Below are 22,982 nucleotides of genomic sequence, written 5' to 3'. Positions count from 1 at the left end.
AGCCTGCTTGTGTGATTGCCTGAAAGGCAGAGTTCAAAGAATCATAGAACTGTTAAGGTTGGAAAAAAGACCAGCTGTGAACCTGGCACCACTACCATGTTCACCATTAATCCTTGTCCTCAAGTGCCATATCCATCATACATTTTTTGAAATCTTCCAGGGATTGTGACTCCACCACTTCTCTGGGTGGTCTGTTTCAATGCTTGACAACCCTTTCCATGAAGAATTTTTTTCCTAAGATCTAATCTAAACCTCCCCTGGTGCAACTTGAGGCCATTTCCTCTTTTCCTGTCACTTGTTACCTGGGAGAAAAGACCCACCCCCACTTCACTGCAACCACTTTTCAGGTAGTTGTGGAGAGCAATAAGGTCACCCCTGAGCCTCCTTTTCTGCAGGCTAAACACCCCCAGCTCCCTCAGCTGCTCCTATTAAAATTTGTGCTCCAGGCTCTTCACTAGCTTTGCTGCCCTTCTCTGTATGTGCTCCATGTCTTTCTTGTAGTGAGGGGCCCAAAACTGAATACAGGATTCAAGATGTGGCCTCACCAGTGCTGAGTACAGAGGGGGATGATCACTTCCCTAATCCTGCTGGCCACACTATTCCTGATACAGGCCGGGATGCCACTGGCCTTGGCCACCTGGTCACACTGCTGGCTCACATTCAGCTGCTGTCTACCAGCACCCCCAGGCCACCATGGGGCAGCTTTCCAGCCAAGAAGATAAAGCACCATAGGAACTCAACAGCTTAGGAGCAGGAATTAAAGGTCTTAGAGCTCCTTCAAAATTTTGATTGCTGTCATGGTTCTTTTCTCTCTCTGCTGTTAGCTTGATGGGCATTTTTGTTTTTCTGTCATGTGCAGAAGGCTTTGCAAGATACCTGTGGGACCTTTTCTGCCTTTCATCAGACAGTGCTCTACTAATGTACAGAGGTGCAAATGTATGTTTCTCTACAAAGTCAGAGAAAGTGTTAAATCAGTTCTTTAAGGCAAACAAGCTCCTTTTCCCAGACATGAGGACATTGGATGGCAGCTAGGAAAGTTTCCAAGTTTCTTCTTCATAAATAATTATCTTTGAGAAAGGAATTGAAAGTGAAACTTTTTTCCAGAAATGAATTGTCATGTTGAGTGGTGATAACTGTGAACTGCTCCTTAGCTGGAATGATATTTGTCATGATTTGACTTTTTCTTGTGTTTGGTTTGGGGGCTCTTTTTTTGTGTATGTTTACTTAATGAACTGCTGAAATATGGTCACTTACATTTTGAAAAGTGCTACAATAGAAATGACACTTGTGTAGATCAGAATCAGAGTTTAAGTGATAAATAAAACCAGATCATGTTTATCTGTCTAGTTTCAGAAATTACAAACTTTAGGCCATTTTGTTTATGATCAGACACATTCAAGTTCTGCAGATACACCTGCTTTAAAAACCACTGAAGGAAAAATAAAAAAAGTCTGAGTAAAGAAGCAAGTTACTTTAGAAATGTTTGAGTTCTAGTCTGGCTGCACATTGCTAATGGTATGATAACATCTGTACACTAATAGGATAGCTCTCTTACAAATTTCAGAGTGTATTTAGGAAAAAAACCCAACCAAACAACATTTAAAGTGTTTTACTTTTACAAATTGTATGGTGAACTATGGTTTTCTAGAGTAATGAAAGGGAATCGTTCTCTGTAGTACCTTTGAGTAAGTAGTTATAACCACAGACATTAAGTCTGGAAGGCCTTTTGAGGTTGTAATTAGTCTTGGAGAGAAGAGACTTAAAGTGTGGTCTGGTTTTGACTGTTGATTGTAATACAGTCAATACCATTCTTTACCAAGGTATATCTTTTTCCAGAGAAAGAAAATAAAACAGTTCTCTTTTGATTGGAGTGAAATATTTCATACAGTCATATATGGGAAAAAGGATTATTAATTTGCATTTTTCCCTGCTCAGTTTAACATTGACTGGAAACATTGACTGGACTTGTCACAGACTTAATAAAGGGTACTAGGCAATAGGTTGGTGGGTTTTTTCCATTTTGTTTAATGTATTTAATATTTTTGTTAATGACTGAGGTGGTAGAATCATAATTAAAATGCAGGCAACACGGAAATTGCCAAGTTTCAATATGATAATAGTGTTATTGACGTTGGTTTGCTGCCCTGCTCTGCACTATGGTATGTTGTCTAGCCTAGAGTCCTTCTATAGCTACATGAGGGACTAGAATGATGCTACATGCATAGCTTTTCTGCTCTTGAGATGAAAAGAGGAATATAAAATGCAAGAATTTTCTTCCTCCTTTAGATAATCTATCCCAAAATGAGTCAGGCTAGGCTGCAGTTATCCAGAGATGAGGACTCGTGGAGATGAGGAGTGGTAAAGAATGATTTCAAGTCGTTATGTAACAGGGATTGTCCAACTGTTATGTGGTACACCCACCTCATGAGATGAACTCTCCTGGAAAGCCGCCTCAGATCTCTGGGAGAGAAAGGAGTATGAAATATCTATCTTCCTCTTGTATTGAAAAGCTGTTATGCAGCCTTCTACAGGTCACTGGAATTTTTTAACTCTCAGTCTGGGACCATAATTTTGCCTACTTCACTCTGTTTTAAAGAAAGAAAGCGTCACTGTCTTTTCTCTACAAGCAGTGGGCTATTTCCTTGAATCAAACAAACTCTTCTAGTTGGAATCCATGTTTCTTAGATGAGGTAGCCAGAATTTTGCATGAGTTTCATGTACTCACACTATATATATCTTCAGATAACATCTCTCACCCGTCATTAATCTATAAAAGTTACTTGTCTAGTCAAATTTCCTTCTAAGTCAGTGGAGACAGATAAAACATCTCCTGGAGGGTGCCCATCACATCCTAGAATTGGTGCTGTGTACCAATTGAGAATGTCCTTTGAGTATCTGAACATTCTTTCAATATCCATTACATTGACTCAGAAGCCAGAAAAGGTTCACAATAGCTTTTATGATAAAGTTGAATGTTTTTATCAGATGATTAAATCAGGATGCCCTTTCACATTGAATCTTTGCTCCCTTGCTCTTCTGGACAGGCCAGGGCACTTTCCCAGGAGAAACCACTGTACAGAGGAGGCTGCAACAGATGGCAGTTTGCTATAAAATGCCACCTTTTCTTTCAGGGGAGCAAACAAAATCAATGGAGTGCCTTATCTCATGTTTATGTATTCTTTACATTACCATAACAAACAGTGACTGCATGGTATAGAAGGAACTAATTATGAAAAATAGCATTTCTGCTAACTGCCAAATTTTGTTATTGATTTTATTTCTTTTGTTTAAAATAGGTTCCTTGGTAATTGAAGATAAAGAAGCCCCTCCACATCTGCCTAAGAGCCCTGTGATGGAACCCAACTTGCAGCCACCAGGCAGCTTACCTTCAAACCAGCTATCTAAGTTCCCAACACAGATAAGCTTAGCTCAGCTCCGACTCCAGCACATGCAGCAACAGGTCATGGCTCAGAGACAGCAAGCTCAGCGCAGAGCAGGTCCAGTAGTTTTACCACATCCAAGAATGCCAGGAGCCATGCAGCAACCTCCTGCTTCTCATCAGGTAAATTGTGACTATTTCCAGAGAAGGGTCTCTTTTTTGTATGTCACTGAAGGAGAAAGTAAAGTAAGATAGGAAAAAAAAGAAGAAGGAAATTAAATCTAGGTACACAACTTCAGAGAGCTTCATCTTCAGCACTTGCCAGTTTTGATGGGTTAGGAAATATTTCCTTTAGTCAGAATTGAATGTGCATTTTAAACTTGCCTGGAAAAATGCATGGTGTAGCACTCAGCATGTATTTATTAACTAAAAAAATAAAATCATAATGTATCCAGCCATATATAGTGCTGAGCTACCTTTTTGCATTTTGGTGAAATGATCAAAAAGTGAATCTGTCAATAATTTTTTCCACATCTATTTTGCATAATTCTTAGGGATTCTCCCATATGACTTTCACAGCTGGAAACACTGTCACTGGCTCTTGTGATGTATCTTCCTTTATTATGTCAGAATAATTCAAAACTATCTGTGAGGTTTTGGTTTTAACATTGAAAATCAATGTATTCTGTGATCATTCAGATAAATGGTGTGGTACTATTTGCATATAATTTGTGAAGAGTTTCAGAAGTTCTGAAGGACCACTTAGTAAAAAATCTCTGGAACACTGAATAGCTTGGAGCTAACTTGCAGAACTGGTTTCTTGTTTTTGTGCAGGCACCTCCACGCTTGATTCATTTTCAGAATCAAAGCCCCAAGCCCAATGGTTCAGTTCTTCCTGCACAACAGATGAGACTTCCACAAAATCAGAACGTACCAAGGCAACCAATAAAGCCCAACCCATTGCAAATGGCACTCTTGGCTCAGCAAGCTATAAAACAGGTAGAGTTTCCTTCCCTTTTCACTTACCATGTAGAAATAAAACATCAAATGTGCTTTATATCATCTTTTATAGTACGCTTCTAGAGTGCTTTTCAGTTAGAATAGAGACTGCATTTTTTCTCTGTAACAGGATACCTGCAGTTTTCTTAGTGAGGTAACTGTCAAGTTTCTTTCATTTTGACAGTTCTAAGCAGCTGAAGCATTATGGAAGTGATCCACTGTGTGTGCTGTGTAGGTGTTTCATTCTCTTGTTTGCGATTACTGTGGTTTCTGACCACTTAAGCAGAACTTAGTATGGCTGTGGGGTGCACACTATAGTCAATAGACAAAATCCCAGTTGAGCTTGATGTTGGTGACTTTACCAGAAACCAGGCAAAACCCTTGACTGAAAATCTAAAGCTGCCACAAGTACGGCAAATCTGAACTTTCACAGGTGAGGAGATAAAAGAAAGACCACAGTTGTGTAACCTCTGCTGAGGTGGGCTGATCAATGCCCAACTAATCAGCAGCTGAACTGGGGCAGAAGGAAAAAACACATCATATGTTTTCTGGATGTTCAGGAAGGCTCATCTTTATTAAAAGGCATATTAACACAAGAGTTTTTGGTGCATGGAAGGAAAGAGAAGATCATGTCACTAGGGGTAAGTAGGGAAGGATCAAACAAATCTCTGAGCTGAAAAATGATGTAATACCATTCATGTTTGCAATGCTATGATGTCAGAGAACTAATTCCAATTAAATTGAAAAAAGCTGTACAATATCTAAGAGAACCTATAGGAACAAAAACTAAGTCACTTCTATTCTGTGCCTCTGAAAAGATCAGCCTGTCTGCAAGCATTTAAAGAATTCTCATTATCTAGTAATGCCTTTGTGAAGCTAGAGACCAGTAAATTGAATGACTGACTAAAAAGGAATTGAGGGGAATCAAATTTTGCCTACAGTTGCCATGAAATTCCATTAAAGTCATTGAAAACTGCATACATCCAAATGAGAAAGAGATTTAGTCTGACTTGACTGTGCACTTCACATCATGGTGTTAAATGTATATGTAGTAGAGATCCAGGCAGCATTTCAAATTCTTAATCACTAACACTGTAGCGATTTACTTAGTAAAGCACTGGAGCAGTTGTGCATTCAGCCTACTACCTGTAATGCTTTTATTTCACAAAAACTGTTACATTTTCCCCACAACAGTCAATGCAGCATGAAATATTAATAGATACTTAGCATTGAGTAGCTTTGAATTTAAGAATTTGCATTCATTTCTTCTAGTCATAGTTTTCAACTACTTGTCATCTTCCCTTGTCTTGTAAGATTGGTTTTTGAAAGGAGGTAACTTCAGAGTACATCAGGATTTTCTGTTTGAATTCAGCTTCCCAAACTAAACTGCTTGTGTTATCAATAGATGTGACCTGTTGCAAAGAAAATAATGCTGAATTGTGGATTACTGCCTTTTCTTTTTAGTGGCAGATCAGTAGTGGACAAACTGCCCTTTCAACTGCAAGCAGCACAACATCGACTCCATCCAGCCCCACAGTCAGCAGTGCTGTTGGATATGATGGGAAGACACACGGCCCCCCTGTGATAGATTTGAGTTCCCCAGTGGGTAGCTCCTATAATCTACCATCTCTCCCTGATGTAAGTGCAACACAGAAGCAATGTTTTATGGACTCTACAAAGCAGGTCTCAAGGTTTGTGAGTAGAAACCTCACAGACTGAAATTCTAGCTCTGTTTGTCAAAATGAGACAGGTTCAGTGGAGGGTTGTCTCCATGTTGCTTGAAATATTCAGAGCTGTTCTGGGAGACAGCTAAGAAAAATAACATTACAGTTTGTAATTCTAATTGGACTTGCTTATTTGGATGCTGCATAATTTTTCCCACCCCTTGTAATAATAGTAACAAAAATGTGTTAGCTTAGCTTTCATTTATCAGTGTCCATAGAAAGCATCAGTTTGCTGATGGTATTGCTGGTAAATCTTCAACTTTTTTTAAAATATTGAAAGGACTGTCTTGGGTAAGTATTAATGGTTGACACACTGGATGTATTCCTTATATCTTTTCTTTTTGATACTTCTTTTCTTCATATATCCTCTAATATGCCTGTGATCTGGTGATAGAAGGAGCATTGTAAGATCATCTTTTCTTAAACTTCTCTGTCTTGTTTTTTTTCTGAATGGTACATATCTGTCAGAGTTCCATGTTGGAATTGTTGCGCTTTAGTCAGTTGACTTAGCCATTCAAATTATTGCCAAACCTGCTTTTTGTGATCTAAGGTTTGTAGATATCTGAAATGGTGGTTTTCCAGTCACAACTTGCTGTTACTTCCTTTTTCTCCCCCCTATGTTTTGTCCTCACCAGTAGATTGTGTGTTCTGTTTATTAAAATGGCAGTATCTCTATCACAGTAACTTATCAGTCTTCAAGGTGAACTACACAACATGGTCATAAAACTACTGAGTCTGTGAGACATTTTAGCTTACTTACTTTTGTGCAGAGTATTAAATATGAACTCTTCTGCTTCTCTATGGTTGTGTTTATGCTCATAAGATACATTGCCCAAATCAAGTAAATACTCTGACCTTACCAAGGCCTCTGCATCCACTTTGGATACTATAGCTCAGAAATAGAAATCTCATTGGTTATTGTGTTTGATAGTAGTAGATTTGTGAGGTGTCCACTGAGACTACCTCACCAAGGTGAGGTGTTTTCTTAACAAACATTATCTGACGTGTTGGAGAAAACCACATTTCAGAAAGTCATTTCTCTTTATCAAACTAGAATATGTAATTTTACAGAAAGTTAAAATGGCAAATTGGGAACCCCTAAAATAAAATTCAGTTAGCTGGCCTGAGCCATGGGTGGAATGAACAAGTGTTGGTTTGCTGTTTGGATTTTGAGTCAGTATGCATGGCTCCTGTCCAGAAGGTATGTGGGACAGATGGGATTGAGTAACCTTTGAGATTCTTCCAATCCTGTTAAACACTAGTGGATTAATGGGTAGTTTGTGTACAGCTTATTATCTTTTTTAGAGTATGTAATGTGAGTGTGTCCAAAGAGGGTGTGGATATAAAAATTCATCTCCTACTTCACTGTGTAAAAGCTGCCTGTCTGATGTGAACCTTCTCTGAAGCTGATGGAGAAAAATTGGGACTTACAGAATCATCTGATCTTAAAATGAAGCACTCTCTGGATTTGGCTATTTCATGGGGGTTTTTTAGAGAAAGCAAGATCACCTATTTTAAAGTAACCATCTCACTTTTGGGTGGTTAGATGAAATACATTTTGCTCTTCACCTTCAAAATAACACTATGACAGAGACAGGGCTTTTTGTTGTTCTGGAGAGGATTTTTTGCCCCACCCAACACTAACTTCTTCCCTTCATTTCTCCACCATTTAGATTGATTGTTCAGGGAACATCACACTGGACAATGCTGTAAGGAAGGATGGCACTGCGGAGCAGAATCAGCCAAAACCCCCTTCAAACAGGACTGTGCAGTCACCAAATTCCTCTGTGCCATCACCAGGCCTCTCAGGTAATTGAAATGCGGTGCAATTTTCTGTTTAAGTGGTGTAATTGAAAAAATCTAATGTGGCAATGTTAACACTGATATCAGAATTAATTACTTCTATTTTATATCAAAGATTAGAAATAAGAAAATGAGGCAAAGTTGTAGAAACCCTAGTAGGGGGTAAGGTTGAGACAATAATTTAGCATTGTGAACAAAAGTTAAGTGGTCAGATCTTAAAAACATGGAAGGAAAAAACCAATATATTTTAGCAAATGGAATAGAAATGGAGTAGAACAGTGACACTCTCAGGTGTACACCAAATTAAAACCTAGAAGCTCTGGTAAGGGTTGAGTATTTGAAAAAGCAAGATAGGATGTAACAGGAGGCTAGAAATGATGATTTGGGAAGTTTGATTTGAATATTATAACGTGTTTCACAGAAGGGTAGTGCAGCACTGACACAAGTTGACCATGGAGCTTACTGTGTTGGTTGGCTAACTGTGGGACACCTGAAGCACCCGGGGGATTCCTGTCACAATGCCTGCTGGCCATCACCAGCTATTTCAGTTTCCTGGTCTGACCTGTAGCGAGGCTGTGTGAGCGTGAATTCCCAGTGAGCACTCGTGCAACATTCATTCACTCACCTGGCATTCACACACCCAGGCAGGTTACCTGAGACAGAGGGGTAATGCATTCACAGACAGCACAAACAGTCCACTCAGGTTTCTCAGGACTGATACCCAGCAAAAATCTCCTTCACAAGTCTTTCAGCTCTCTGGTCCCCAGACCTTTGGTGTCTCTCATATCTGTCCCCTAGACTTTTTCCTACTCACCAGCTCAAAATTTCCTGGCAGTTCTCCAGAGAATGTGCTAGAATTTAATAAGGTAAGACAAGACAAAACCAACCACAGTGATCAGGTAGAGGTGTCAGCCAGGCAAAGGTACTGACCTATCAGCCTGCTTACATGCAAGGGGCCCCTTTTTGGTCCTTTCCTTCCCTCTGTTATCCCATGCCTCTCATCCTCTCATGGATATATATTAAAGGAGGTATGGGTTAAATAATGACACCGCAGGAGAAATTTTCCCCCAAAACCTGTGTACTTCTCTGACTCATATCTCAGACTTGGCACAGACCTGTGTTTTTTTCTAATCTGATCCTTCTATCCTAGGAGGAATTAGTGTGACAAACATACACCCTCCAATTCGTTCACCCAGTGCCTCCAGTGTTGGGAGCAGAGAGAGGTAAGGAAAGAGTGGGAGAGAAGAAGATGTAACTTCCACCTCCACAGATGGTGCCTCAGTCTCTACTCTTTAATGCATATACAGATGTCAATTTGCCTCACCTTCTCTGTTAACAGGTCAGGCCTCATTGTTATTGCAGCACTCTTTGCATTCTAAAAGTAGTAATTTCATTTGTAATGTATTAATAGCACATCTAAAAATGTCTTAACTCTGTAAATGATGACTAGGTTGGCGTTATTAAAAGAATGCCAGTTCTAAGTTAGGTTTTAAATTCAGAAAAATCAGCTAAAGGAAAAAGGTGAATATTGAAAATCCTGGTGGAACTATAAATTATTTCAGATGTAAGGAACTGATGTTACAAAGAGGATTATTAAGAATTTTCTGCTGCAATACAGTCAGTTAAGTGAGCACTAGATATCTAGTGACAGTCTACACAAATGTTTTTATCCATTACTGATGGAATATTAATAAACAAATATATTTACACAATGTTGTTTGAAGAGTGCAGATCCATTAATGTGTTGCAGTAAATTCAAGCATACATCTGACATGAGATTAATTTTTCATGCAGAGAAAAATCAGATGACATTCATTCTACTTGAGTTGGAAATGCAGTTGCTTTGAATATAGAGTATCTTTTGCTATACTCCATTTACATGTTAAATTCTGTGAAGGACTCTTAAGAACAGTTTAAATCTTTGTCTGAAGAGTCTTTCACTTGCATTTAAAAATGCTATCCTATCTGCTGCTGCTTGAATTAATTTTGTTAGATTTAAAATTCTTCATTTTTATTAAAAAAGTGATAAGCTGGTATTTTTGAGTTGGGTTGTCCGTTCCCATCCATGAAAAAGACAGATCTAGTTCTAAAAGTAGGGGCCCAATTTTGGCAGAGCTGCAAGGTGGTAAGAAACTCTTCCAAGAAAATGTAAATATGTGTTTTATCTGCCTTATTCGATTGTGTCATTTTCAATTATCAGTTCAGCTCTGGAGAAACACTGGTCCCCCCAAAATACAGCTACATCTCCTCCAAAGTGGTATGATGTTCAGTGGAAGTGCTTTTTTGGGTATGACATGAGAGAAACGGAGATTATTTGCAAATTTTGCACTAATGGGAAGTCAAACCATGAGTAATTCTCTAGTTCTGGAACTGCACCATTAAAATTTTCCCTTTTGGTAATGCTTTTTCAGTACACATCAAAGGAAATAAGCTTGGATGTTATATTCCATGAAAGGAATAGTGCATTGGTCAGGATTCAAGGAAGCAAAATAGATTAGCATCCTGAGCTCTTGGAAAGCACCACTGTACAAAATGCATCCAGTTCTGACTCTTAATTTCCCTTTTTTCCTGCCTTTTCTTGTTGTTTACAGTTCTGGCTCCTCCAGCAGGCCACCAGGAGCGGATTCTACTCACAAAGTCCCAGTTGTTATGTTGGAGCCCATCAGAATTAAACAGGAGACAAGTCCACCAAATGAGAGCTTTGATTTCCCAATTGTTGTAGTGAAGCAAGAAGCAGATGAGGAACCCCGGCCTCGGAATGTAATATTAACAGCTATAAAGATCTTCTTTCTCTTTGGAGGGTATTTTGTATTTATGGGGAGTAAAATAATTTCCTTGTGTCTGTTTGGAGATTTTCAGGGGAAAACTAAAAAGCTAAATAGATAAATAAAAGGAAAGGATGAAATTCAAAATCAGTCTAGCCCTACTGCCAACTAAATAACTTTACTACTTTTATCCATTGAAAATCTGGAAAGATGGGAAATAGCTTGCAGAGATCAAATTTTCAGATGCTGATAGGAAGTGTTTCTAATTGTAGTATAGTAATATACATAATTAAAGTTGCTAGATTTCTGAGCCATCAAAGATTAGGTTTTTATTAGTGGAGCAATAAATATCCTTTTATAGCTGATTTCTTGTGTTCAGTTGTCTGATGGTACAGTATGTTAGTAATTTTTGCATGCAAATTGCATGGCTGCTTGCATATAAATTTGTTATTCATATCAGTTTCCCTGTTGTTAGGGCTGTGTAAATTCACATAAATATTATAGTCTGGCTTCCTTTGTTTCTTCCTACAGTCCATACTGACTTCATTGCTGTTAGATGGCAATCATAATTCCACTTCTGATGAAGCTCTCTTAAGAACAGATGCACCAGACAGCACAGATGATCAGCCCAGGCTACTGCAGGAGAACATCTTCAGTGGGAAAACAGGATGGATCGGACCATCCCATGCTGGGGAGGGTAGAAAAGAGGATGATCCGAATGAGGATTGGTGTGCTGTATGTCAAAATGGAGGGGAGCTCCTTTGCTGTGAGAAGTGTCCTAAAGTATTTCATCTTTCTTGTCATGTCCCTACACTGATGAGCTTTCCAAGGTAATTATGACCCTTTCAATTCCATCTAAAATTGCACTAAAAGACATAAGCTTTGTATTGTGAAATCCAGTTAAGAAATTTCAGTCTCAAAGAAAGCAGTGTCTTTAAAGTCTTGAATCTGGAAATTTTATTAAGTGGTAAAAGTTGGAATTTACACTAAAGCATCAGTTTAATTGTATTTTTTTCCACAAAATCTGTAATAAAACTCTGCACTTGACAGTTAAGCAAGATCACTTACATCCAGGGCATGTAGTATTAAAACTGGGACACTGAATTACTGATCTATCATAGAATGTTTTAAGGGTGAGAGAAAATACTTACATTTCTCAATAAATAAAAAAAAACAAACTTAAGAAAACTCCAAAATTTAAGAAATGGCTACAGGAAGAATCTGAATAATGCAGTATTAAGTATATTTCTTTCTGTAGTGCTAAACATGGCTACACTCCAAGCATGGGATGTGTAATGACTGACGTGTTCATATCTTCTTGGTCAATGTTGAAACAAGCATTAAGATTTCTTGATGGGCTGTTACAAAACCATTATTCAGTTTCTTGACTTTGAAAATGCAGTCTTAACTAGGTTAATGTTATAAGCATTACCAGCACTTGCTTCTGGTATCTTTGTTTAAAATAAATGGCATTTTGCAATGTCCCAACTTGGAAATGTCATGCAATAAGCTTGTTTGTATTAAAGGATAAAAAACTTTGGTCATAACATGCACTCCGTTTAATGCTTTTATAAATATTAGTTTTTCTGAATAAATATCAGCATATAAATAAATACCATCAGTTTACTGGTGTAATACATTTGGATAGCAACTTAGATTTGCTCATCGATCACCTCTGTGCTACTCTGAACAGACATACACTCACAAGTGTATCTAAAATGTCACTTGAAATGGCACAAAAAATGTTTCTCATACTGGTGCCATGGGAGACTCCAACAAAACAGGACTCTGTGGGATAAGATAAAAACTGAAAGTCCTTTAATATCAGGCCTAGGGCCCACAGGAATACATATTGACACACGTGCAGGCAAGCTCTAATTTCTATGGCTTTTATAATATGGTCTATCCAATCCCCAGTTCACTCATCTCCAGTTCAACCTTTTCCCCACCCTGGTCCCACCCCTGTTCCACCCCCTAAGGATTTGAGTCTGGGTCGGTGAGACTTCCTCTTCATCAGTCCTCTTCTTCCTCAGCACATATAGGGCTCTTGGAGGTTTTCCAGTGTTCTTAGACCCAAGATTGTTGGCTCATGTTTATGTCTCATTCTGCAGGCCTTTCTGATAGTCTTCAGTTTTCTGCCTTGAAGAGAGTCTAAACAACTAAAAGAATTTGAGCTACTGATATGTGGCAGAGGTTGGCATGTATAAACATTGAACTTAAGCTGCCAGAAATATTAACACACTGAATTTGCTTTTTAGTACAGTTACAAGTATTTCTAAAATCTATAAAAATGAAAAAATCAAAAATCAAAAACCCCTCCTGCATCAATACATCAAATTGCAGGGTTTTTTATTAAAACAATGCTATGTTACAGCTTTCTGCCATAAGCAAAACCTAGCAAAGTTACACTAAACACATAAACTAATAGATATTTGTGCTTTTCTGACAAGAAAAAAAATCTTGAAGAAGGCAAATAACTATGTATTACAAGACTTTTGTTTCTATTAAAATTAAATATTTAAGAATAAGTCTTTAAAATGTTTCCTTCTTACTGGATCATTGAGTGGAAACTAAGGTGATGATGTCTAAGGGCAAGGGAGCCAAAACAGACTTTGATCAGGGTTCAGATCTCTAAAGGTGCATATTACTAGAAGTGTTCCTGGGCTTCAGGGCATGGCTGGCCAAAGGTTCTTCCTGACTTTAGATGTATCAGGTTTTTCTTCCCATCTTTGCAGGTTTACTAAACAAGCTTTAATCTCTTAGCATTAGTTCCTTCAAACACACCAAATAATTTCTTTATTATTTTGTCAGCAGTGTCTGTCAGCTTTTCTCATCATTGCTTTTTGTTCTTGCTTCAGGTGGATGGAGCAATCATAGGTTTGTACAGTCACTAAAGGTTCCTTCCAACCCGAACCATTCAAAGGTCACCTGCCGTGAGCAGGTTGCTCAGAGCCCTGCCTGACCTTTGTTTCCAGGGATTGTGCCTTTAACATCTCTCTCAGCGACCTGTGCCAGTGTTTCACAACCCTTACTGTGAAAATTTTTTTCCTTATGTCTAGTCTGAATCTACCCTCTTTTAGTTTAAAACAATGTTCCCATATAGTTTCACAAGGCCGCTGCATCTTTTTTCCTCCATTGCAACCTACCACACTCTTCATGATTCTTGTCTATTTTAATGCATCATTCCTCTATCCTTAATCTGTTTCTTGTTTTCTTGTGTCACAAGATCTTTAGGTCATGGCCTGTTTTAATTTTTGTCTATCTGCTACATCATTGCTATGATGCTGGTTCAGACATAGAGGTCACAGTGTCATAAATAACTCTGTGAAGTTAAGACAGTAGAAGGTAAAAATGTCCTGCTAGTAAAATGCCTATTATTCACCAGTTTATGCTAAAACTGGCAGATGGTGGAAATCTTTGGATCACTGTGAGTAAAAAACAGATTTGTGTTTTAATTTGGAAAGTCTTCTGCCTTACTATCAAAATGGAATAGAAGGTGCTGCAGAAACTATTTCCCATTTATGAAGGTATTATAACACACCTCTGAGTAAATACACACAGTTAGATCTCTTAACTGGTTATTGCTGTATTCTGTCTACTGTGTAACAATTCAGCCCTCTTGTGGTTATCTGCAAGCATGCAGGTTTCTTTGTTCGTGGAGAACTCTTATTAAAAACATAGATTCTTCATAGGATTTTCAAAATTTTGAGGTTCATAAATTGTGTCAGAGAATCAGTGAACATATATTGCAAAACTAATTATGTAGAAATCTTATGCTGTCCTTTAAATCTCCAGGATTTTCTTAGACCAACTGATAAAGTCATGAACATGAGAAGGTTTTAGGGAGTGAAATATCAGATTTACAAAAAAATCTTGATTACTAGATTAGCAATATGTTATAGATCAAGCTTGTAGAGGATATCTAATTCTCACCATATAACACTAAGGCATTTCCTTCTGTTCAGCCCATACAATTCCTTCAGTCTCTCTGAAGTTAGGAAATAGGTCTCTTAATAGTCCCTTGCTTGAATCCTATGAACTTAAGTGAAAAATTTCAGTACTGACGAAGGTAGACACAATTATCTATTCATACAAACCATCTTTCTGTTAGGACACCATTAGTGACACCAGTGCCACTGAAAAGGAAACCAACAGTGCATTTTTGCCAGCAGTCTCTGCTTTTTGTAGTATTTTAGAAACCTCCACCAACAAATCAACACATGACACAGAAGAAAACCACCCAGCAAATGAGGATCTTATGCAGAAGGCCTTTTGTCAAGGGTGTGTTACCTCACTAAGGTCAACGTGTCTGTTTATCTTCTTTAGTGGAGAATGGATTTGTACATTCTGCCGGGATTTGTCCAAGCCAGAAGTTGAATATGACTGTGATAAACCTGCTCACAGCTCTGAAAAAAGAAAATTGGAAGACACTGCAGGTTTGGCACCAATAGACCGTAGGGTAAGAATAAAATTATTATTTATGATGATTTTAAGTTGAAGCAATTTTGAGCTGTGTTAGAAACTGTCATCAGTATTTTATGTGGCAGTAAAAGGTGCCAACTTTCAGTTGGAAATTTGTGTAAATACAGTGAAATTAGTATTTTATCTGAGGTCTTAGTGTATATGTAGAATCATTTGTGGTAGAATAGCAGAGAAGACACTTGATCAGGTGCTTATGTGAATGATTATGATTAGATTTATTGCTAATACAGTATCTTTAGTATTGCTGGTGCAGTATAAAATATAAGCAGGTCTAAAGGGTTATAAGAGAAGGAGGCTTGGCTGGAGACATGCAGATTTACAGCCTTTGGCCTCACAGAAAGCACAATTACAAAGCACCAAAGCTCTTAAGTAGCTACTTTAGGATTTTATCTCTTCATGTGGTCCTAGTGCTTTTACTCAACTATCCAAAAATGAGTGTTCCCCATGTGAGGGCTGGATATACCCTGCAGGCATCCCTTCTGGGGTGGGATCCACCTGGAAGCTGCCTGCAGCCTTGAGAGATCAGTTTGCCCAGCTGGCCCAGTCTCCAGCAGCATTTTGTACCCTTTTGCAAGGTATAAATGCAATCACAATCATCACAGCTCCCTCATCTCTGGAATACATTAATTACATGAACATCTAGACAGCTCCTCCTGCAATTCCCACCCAGTGTTCTTATCTTAGGACACAAGAGAGGGTGTGTATATGGAGAACACTCTCCAAGACCAGACAATGTGCCACACCATTATTTACATGTCCTTGGTTTGTGTTTTGCATTAAATGTAAGTTATAAGTGCTGTAAATATTCTGATAAGGGATCAGCAAGCATAAGAGCAGACAAAACTGTTTTTTAGAATCTCTTTCAAGGCTCAAGATCCAGTTTCATATATTTGTCTAGACAAATTAAAAGGGGGAATACAGAACACCTGTTTCGTATTTTCTGCAGTTTATGATTTTAGTATAATAAACCATGTAGGAGTTTCACATTATTTGGGCATCTATTTTTCTTGACACAGAAGTGCGAAAAACTGCTGCTATACCTCTACTGTCATGAAATGAGTCTTGCCTTCCAAGATCCAGTTTCTCCCACAGTATGTACCTCACTTCTTTCCATTTTACATTATGAGCAAATTTGTCGTGTTTCTAATGGAATTTTTATGTCCTGTTACAGTCCATTATCAGAAGTCACGTTGCCCAGACACTGAGTGTATTAAATGTGTTTAATTTTATTAAAACTGTCTGAAGGGGGAAGTTAAAAGTCAAAGCATTGCATTGGAAGGGGATTTACAAGTAAAATTCCCCAATAACTGATTTTACTTAATGTTTCAAAAATAAATACAAAAAGTAAGTTCTAACACAGTCTGCTAATTTCATATGCTGAGTGATATCACTACAAAAATGAATTAGGATATATTTGGTTTTTTTAAATGCTACCTGATGTTGAGAATTAAGGTACTTCATAGTACTAATATGAAATAGAATTTATTATTATTAGCTTGAAATCAGTTTAAAATGGTAAACAATACCTGGGTGCATTAGAAGTCCAAGGATACACAAAAGAGTTAGCAGCATGATCAGTTGAAAAGATGTTCTTCAAGACAAGTCAATGGGGGAAGAGTTCAATAAGTAATATGCTTCTATGCAGCCTTTATTCCATTTGTATGAGAATTCTGAAGAACGTTCCAGAGAGTTTAATAAGAAAAAATGGCACAAGAGATTAATTGATGAATCACATGATGGTCATGTGATACTCAATTCAGTTATTACAGCATTTCTCTGAAATATGAATCTAGTTAGGAAAAAAGTATAAAAATGCTATAATTTGATTTCATATCTTATTTTCTAATATCTAATTATTTCTAAAGACAAAAGAAATCTTAGTCCTACAACCATGGTTTGAGTGTCAAAATCATTGATCTATCTGAAATTTTCCACCATTTCAAAGGATGTATTTCATGATCAAACCTCGTTTTAAGCAATGTATTTACCATCTCAATTTCAGTTATCATATGGTGGTCTTGAGAATGAATCCTAATAGGTAGTTTATTTGACTATGTCTGAAAAAAATGTCCAAAGCAAGTAATTTGCTCTATTATATGTAGTTAGTATAGGTGGAAGTTTTATTTGTTTCTCTTTGTTTTTAAAATAGGCATTGGAAGGAATCTATTTTAGCCAGCAAAATGCCATACTTCACTCTTACTCCAGAAACTGTCTGCATGTATGTTAAAAATACAATTCTTGTATGCCAGAGTTGTACTTTGAAGATGAGACTAAACCCTGGCACTCCCTCAGATCTAAAGGTTTATAAAACAATAAGTAATGAACATGACTCCATTTGGTAATTTTTTTCCTCCATTTAGGTTCCTGATTACTACAAAATAATCAAAAAGCCTATGGATTTGTCAACTATCAAGAGAAGACTTGAAATGACCAATTCATTCTACAGAAAGCCAGAGGATTTTGTTGCTGATTTCAGGCTGATTTTCCAAAACTGTGCTGAATTTAATGAGGTTAGAAAAGTAGATTTTTTTTCTTCAGGTTTTGTAGGCTTAATTGCTTTCAGGAAAACTGTAATGGGGGTAGCACTTGCAATGCAAAAATTTATGGTATTAAACTTATTTTGATGATGAGACTGCAGTGAAAATATAGATCACATTAAACACTGCTGTGGTGTTAGATGACTGTGGAGTGGGAATCTTTGCATAGAATGAAGGAGGATTGTAATGGACATGCTATGTGAATGGCAGGACAGCAGGTAAAGAAAAGGGCAACTGCCACAATGGTGGGCATTTGATTTAAGAATTGGTTTAATCCTCCTTACCTCAGATCTTAAATTCAGTGGGATTTTCATTCTGGGATGTCTTCACTCACTTTTAGGATTTAACATTGCATGTTGAGCAATTGTTATTATCCCTTATTGCACATAAGGGAACATGTGGTGAAGAAGGGATGCAGATAACTGAGTGGACCACAAAATAAGAGAGAATTACACTGGGAATAAAGGCTTCTCTAAGTGGCCTCACTGGGGTTCTCATCCTGTGCCCCTTGATAGCTGGGAATAATTCCTACTGTGATGATCTGCGCTTCAGGAAACTGATCAGCTGTGGTGGCTATGAATGACTTTAGCACTGCCTGGTCTTCCATGTTACCGTCATTGTCTACCAAGTAATATTTTCATCGCTATTAAAAAACATCTGTAAGTGAGAGAAATTCTAACACCCTGAGGGCACACCTGCTTATTTTACAGCATAACACACCTTCTTTTAACCACCACACTCCAGTCTGGTTTTAAGAGTTTTTAGAATCTATTTGTATAGCTTTCAGAACCCAGGCAGTGTGGCTTTTGTGACTGGCTTCTGTGGTAATCAATCAGAGAACAAAGGCCTTGAGGGTGTCAGCCAAAAGATTTACCCTTACCCTCTGTTTTGCAGGCTTTTGCTGTTTGGAACCATGTGTTCCACAGGTTCCATTCATGCAGCTGATCAATGTTTTCTGGAGTTTTTACCTAAAAGATCTAATGTGATCTAAGTATAAACCTATTTCATGATGCTTTGATGTTGTTAATTCACCCAACAGCCTGATTCAGAGGTGGCCGATGCGGGCATGAAACTCGAAGCATACTTTGAAGAACTTCTGATGAACCTTTATCCTGAGAGAAAGTTCCCTGTACAACTCAAGAGCCAGAATGAACAGGATAATACAGAACTTACTGATGACTCGGATGATGACATTATACAACCCCGGAAAAAACGCCTCAAAGAAGACCATCAGTTCCTTAAATGAGCCACGTGTTACTACAGAACGTTTTTTAAAAACTGAGAGTATTTATCACTGTTACCACTGGTTTGACTTGTAGATTTGTGAATATTTACTAGATTTTCTACCCCTTGTCTGAAGCAGAAATCTAATGGAGATCAAGGCATGTGAAGAGCTTCTCTGAAGTTCAAAACTCATCTCTTTTCTGGAGCAGTGCAGAAATTGCCATTTGCATGGCCTGACAGCTGTTTAACTTTGCTTCGAGAAAGTTTTTATAGAATTACACTTAAAAACATGATGTGGGTACAACATGTAGCTTTCTGAAGAAAGGGTGATCTCACCAGACTTTTAATTTTACCAGAGGCTTGTGGCTGGCCATATTTTGGTCTCTTTGTACTGTATTTAATACAAGCCATGGAAAAAAAGATGGTTTAATGTTATTGGCCTGCAGTACTGATTGGTACAATGAAAGTGTAGTTGCCCCCAAAGAACTTATTGAGAATTTTAAAATGTAAGTGGGTGGGTATTAAAAGTAACTTTTGAAAAAAGGAGGAAAAGGAACTTGTTTGCGAGTTTTTAATGGAGGAAGTAAAGGACAGAATACTTTTGTTTGTGCCATTTTTGTCACCACCAGCAAGAAACAATCGTATTGCTGTACTGTTTTGTTTAACAGGTGTCTCAAGTGCGATGTATCTCTGTTTAGTGAAGTTAATGGGAAAACCTTGAGAGGAAAAATGTTTGTTTGCAACTATCAGTCAGTCTTTGCATGTATTTAAAGAGGGGGAAAAAGCATCCTTTCTGTCTACAAGTTCTTTTTCCTAATTTCTAAGTATGTCGCTTGCAGAATGCAACCAGCATTGTTACTGTACATGGGAGTACACAAATTTGAAGAGGACACTGGTCTTCAGCCCTTCATCTGTCCCAGTTAAAATTACCAGATGAGGACAATTACCTTATTTTGTTCTGTCTACCTACCAGAAACTCTTGACAACATAGATGGTTGGTTTTGCCCTCAAAGATTGCAGAGTTAGAAAAGTACTTGTCTGCTATTGGCTTATAATCTTCATTTGTGTGAACTTAAATGAAAAGTGTTCAGGAACACAGTCTTTGGATTAATTGAGCCCTGATTGTGCCAGAATATTTCAGCTGGAATTGTGAAGACAAGCCATGTGTACACAAGTCTGCTTTGGACTCTCTTTGTAGGCCTGAAACAGTGCTGTGGATAGAAGGAAGAAACTGGATACAAGTGCAGCTTGTGCCTCCCTGCTGTGTACACATGCACCCATAAAAGGCCCTGAGTTTGCACCAGATGAGATGCTGCCCACCTGCCTTTGTGGCACTGCACACTAAAATTGTAGCAGACACCCCCAAACACTGCTGCGTTTGCAGCAGACTTTTCACACAGCTTTTGATTATGTGGTAGATTTTTAGTCCACCCCAAGCAACCATTTATTTTCCCTTCTTCCTTATTTTGTGTTTTTTTGTTTATTTGCAGGTTTTGATTTGGTAGGTTGTTATTTTTTTATTTATTGCTGTCATTGTTTGGTTTGGAGTTTTTATGGGAATTTTTTATTACCTTGAGAGAATTGCTTGTAGGTTTTGCTATCCTGGAGTACTAGAAAAAATAAAGTGAGCAGAACAAGATGGTGAGAGAGACCATTCCAGCTAAACAAGTATGATCATGGCACACTAAAGAAGCACAGCTATAGCAACATTTGAAGAATGCCCAGAAGTCCTAGATACCCCGGCACCTAATTTAACAGTGCTTCCAGAGGAAGGTTCTGTGTGTTTCCCTGGACCATAAATTGCAAATACAGATTTGTCAGGAGGCTTAGTGGATTTAGAAGTGAAGCTAGACACCTATTCAGCTTCACTCTTTGTCCCAGTGGAAAACACAGTGAGAGGAGAGTGGGTGTACTACAGTCCACTTACTTACCTGTCTGCTGTAAACTACTTGAAAGTCTCTCTCTTTAAATAATCCATTGGAAAAAAGCATGACTCACCTTTTATTTTGTGGTCTTGGACAGCACCCTAAGAATCCTCAGAAATAGTCACTGCAATGAGGTTTGAGATGTTAAATCTTTGCTACAGCTGCAGATGGTATATGAACGAAGAGTTGAGGGAAGTGCTATATTTTTCCAAGCTGCTATGGCAAAAACGGTATCATCTGTGTGTATTTCCCCCCTTTTACCTCAATTCATTGAATGGTTTTCCCCATTTTTTTCAATTTTTTTTGTGTGTATTCAGTGTCACGACTGACAGCACTTGTAGCAAAAAGTCTAATCTCACTTCACAAGAAGGGTAGAAAGCATCTATTTATTGAATGATAAGAAAAGGAACATCCTTGAGATATTTGCCATTTTTCTATACAAATCATAGCTCTTACACTGTTCAGCTGCAACTTTTTTATAATGGAAATGGTATGGAGAAGCAATCAACATCAAATGCAGTTTACAGGAAATGACAGATTCCAAAGGTTTGTTTTTCTTTCCTACCCAATCCAACATCAAACACTTGCTTTCATTTTACTTGCTAAAAAGGGGAAAGAAAAAAAACACACAAAATTAATAAAACGCACATGAAAACCAACAGAAATGGATACAGTGGAAAATAATAAGTATTTGGATATGTCCAGAAGATCTCCCTTCAAACAGGCAATCCCCTGATGGCTTTTAGAAGGGACTGATACTCTCCTAATAAGCTGAAACCTGAGTAGATACACCTTTTACATGTCACTGTGTAGATTTTGCAAAAAATTACTTATGTAGTTTTTATTTTGTGACCTAATTTTAAGGAACACAGCTATTGCCTGGAGCCTTAACACTAAATATGGCCATGTTAAAAGAGCTTTTATATCATGTATTTAAAGTTGTGTGGATTGGACGGCTTTACTGTGTGAGGCCCCTGGAGGACATTTAACAATCCCTGAATGGCTACACAACAGAAATGTAACCTCTTAAATGACCATGAGAAAAGAGTTCACTAGTTGAATTTAAGATCTAAAGGACACTTCTGGCTACACAACTAGGTCTACAGGTTTTTATTTTTCCTTCCTTTTGACTTGTGCCATGTAAAGGCCAGCAGCTGGAGTTTATAACTCTTCCTTGCAACAAGGAGGATAATAAATTATTTGAGGTAATGTCCCAGGAAAAGAGGGATCCCATTAAGGAATTATTGCACTTCTATTTTTCTCAACCAATATTAGTCAAAATTCCAACTGTAACTGAATCAAAGCTATTCTTTCAAGCAGTTTTAATGAAGTGTTTTCCTTAGTAATTATTGTAAATCCAACCCCATGAAGGCCTAAGTGGCTCTCTGGCCTTTGTGCATGGGGTTGAATTTCACCCACAAGGGAAGAACAGGTTGTTTTGTCCATTTCCTTATGTAAATTTTGATCACCCCCGTGCCCCAATCTATATGAAATACTATGCAGATATTTTAAAGTACATAAACCATGACATACATGTATTTTTAAAAGGCAGATGTTAAGGAAGTAGGCAACAACTTTTTTGTTAACCCTGAAAACTCCAATGTTAACTGTCTCATGCACCTTGGGGGGACCTTAAAAGATGTGCCCCAATGAAGTTACGTGTGTGTGTGTGTATATATGTAATACATGTGTGTTTATATATGTGGAGTTTTTTAAAGTCTGGTTCTGAAGCCCTCATAAACCAGTTTGATCAAACATCTGTCATGCTCTAGGCTGCTAAAGAATATGGATTATTTAGCGCAGGTGTTCTGGTGAATTGACTGGAATCACAGAAGTGCCACCACCTCCTCTAAACTAGTGCAGATGGAAGGCTGCCTGAATTTAAACTTTTCCCCTTAATCTTTGTGCTTTGTGTTTTGGGTGATTGCTTTTTAGAGAACACCAACTAAGGGCTTAGTTAATGGACTGATGAAGGTGGGGCTCTTGCCTTGAATTTGATGAAGAAACGGCTCTTGTACTTTAAAGTGTTCTATGTATGTGCTGTCTTCTCTCCTTGCAGCACAGACAGACCAGAGCATGTGCCTGTGAAGTAGCAACTTCAAGTCAGGAATGGAGATGGGGGTGAAGAGGGTCTTGCACAGGCT

General features: G+C 38.0%; 1 protein-coding gene across 1 annotated transcript in view; it reads left to right on the top strand.

The window, feature by feature from the left end:
- The window catches only part of TRIM24 (tripartite motif containing 24), a 63,638-nt gene extending 40,974 nt beyond the window's left edge, over positions 1-22,664 (top strand). The window contains exons 9-19 of the mRNA XM_071551105.1: positions 3,297-3,562; positions 4,214-4,378; positions 5,843-6,016; positions 7,776-7,911; positions 9,056-9,128; positions 10,497-10,665; positions 11,202-11,500; positions 14,997-15,129; positions 16,169-16,243; positions 17,513-17,662; positions 18,729-22,664. Of these exons, the coding sequence (XP_071407206.1) occupies positions 3,297-3,562; positions 4,214-4,378; positions 5,843-6,016; positions 7,776-7,911; positions 9,056-9,128; positions 10,497-10,665; positions 11,202-11,500; positions 14,997-15,129; positions 16,169-16,243; positions 17,513-17,662; positions 18,729-18,935 (1,847 nt within the window). The 3' untranslated portion in view covers positions 18,936-22,664. The remainder of the gene's footprint in view (positions 1-3,296; positions 3,563-4,213; positions 4,379-5,842; positions 6,017-7,775; positions 7,912-9,055; positions 9,129-10,496; positions 10,666-11,201; positions 11,501-14,996; positions 15,130-16,168; positions 16,244-17,512; positions 17,663-18,728) is intronic.
- The last annotated feature ends 318 nt before the right edge of the window (positions 22,665-22,982 follow it).

This window comes from Pithys albifrons, chromosome 3, assembly GCF_047495875.1.
Source record: "Pithys albifrons albifrons isolate INPA30051 chromosome 3, PitAlb_v1, whole genome shotgun sequence".
NCBI classification, from domain to species: Eukaryota; Metazoa; Chordata; class Aves; order Passeriformes; family Thamnophilidae; genus Pithys; species Pithys albifrons.
The sequence above is the reverse complement of the archived record's forward strand: the minus strand, read 5'-3'. Positions and strand labels throughout refer to the sequence as shown.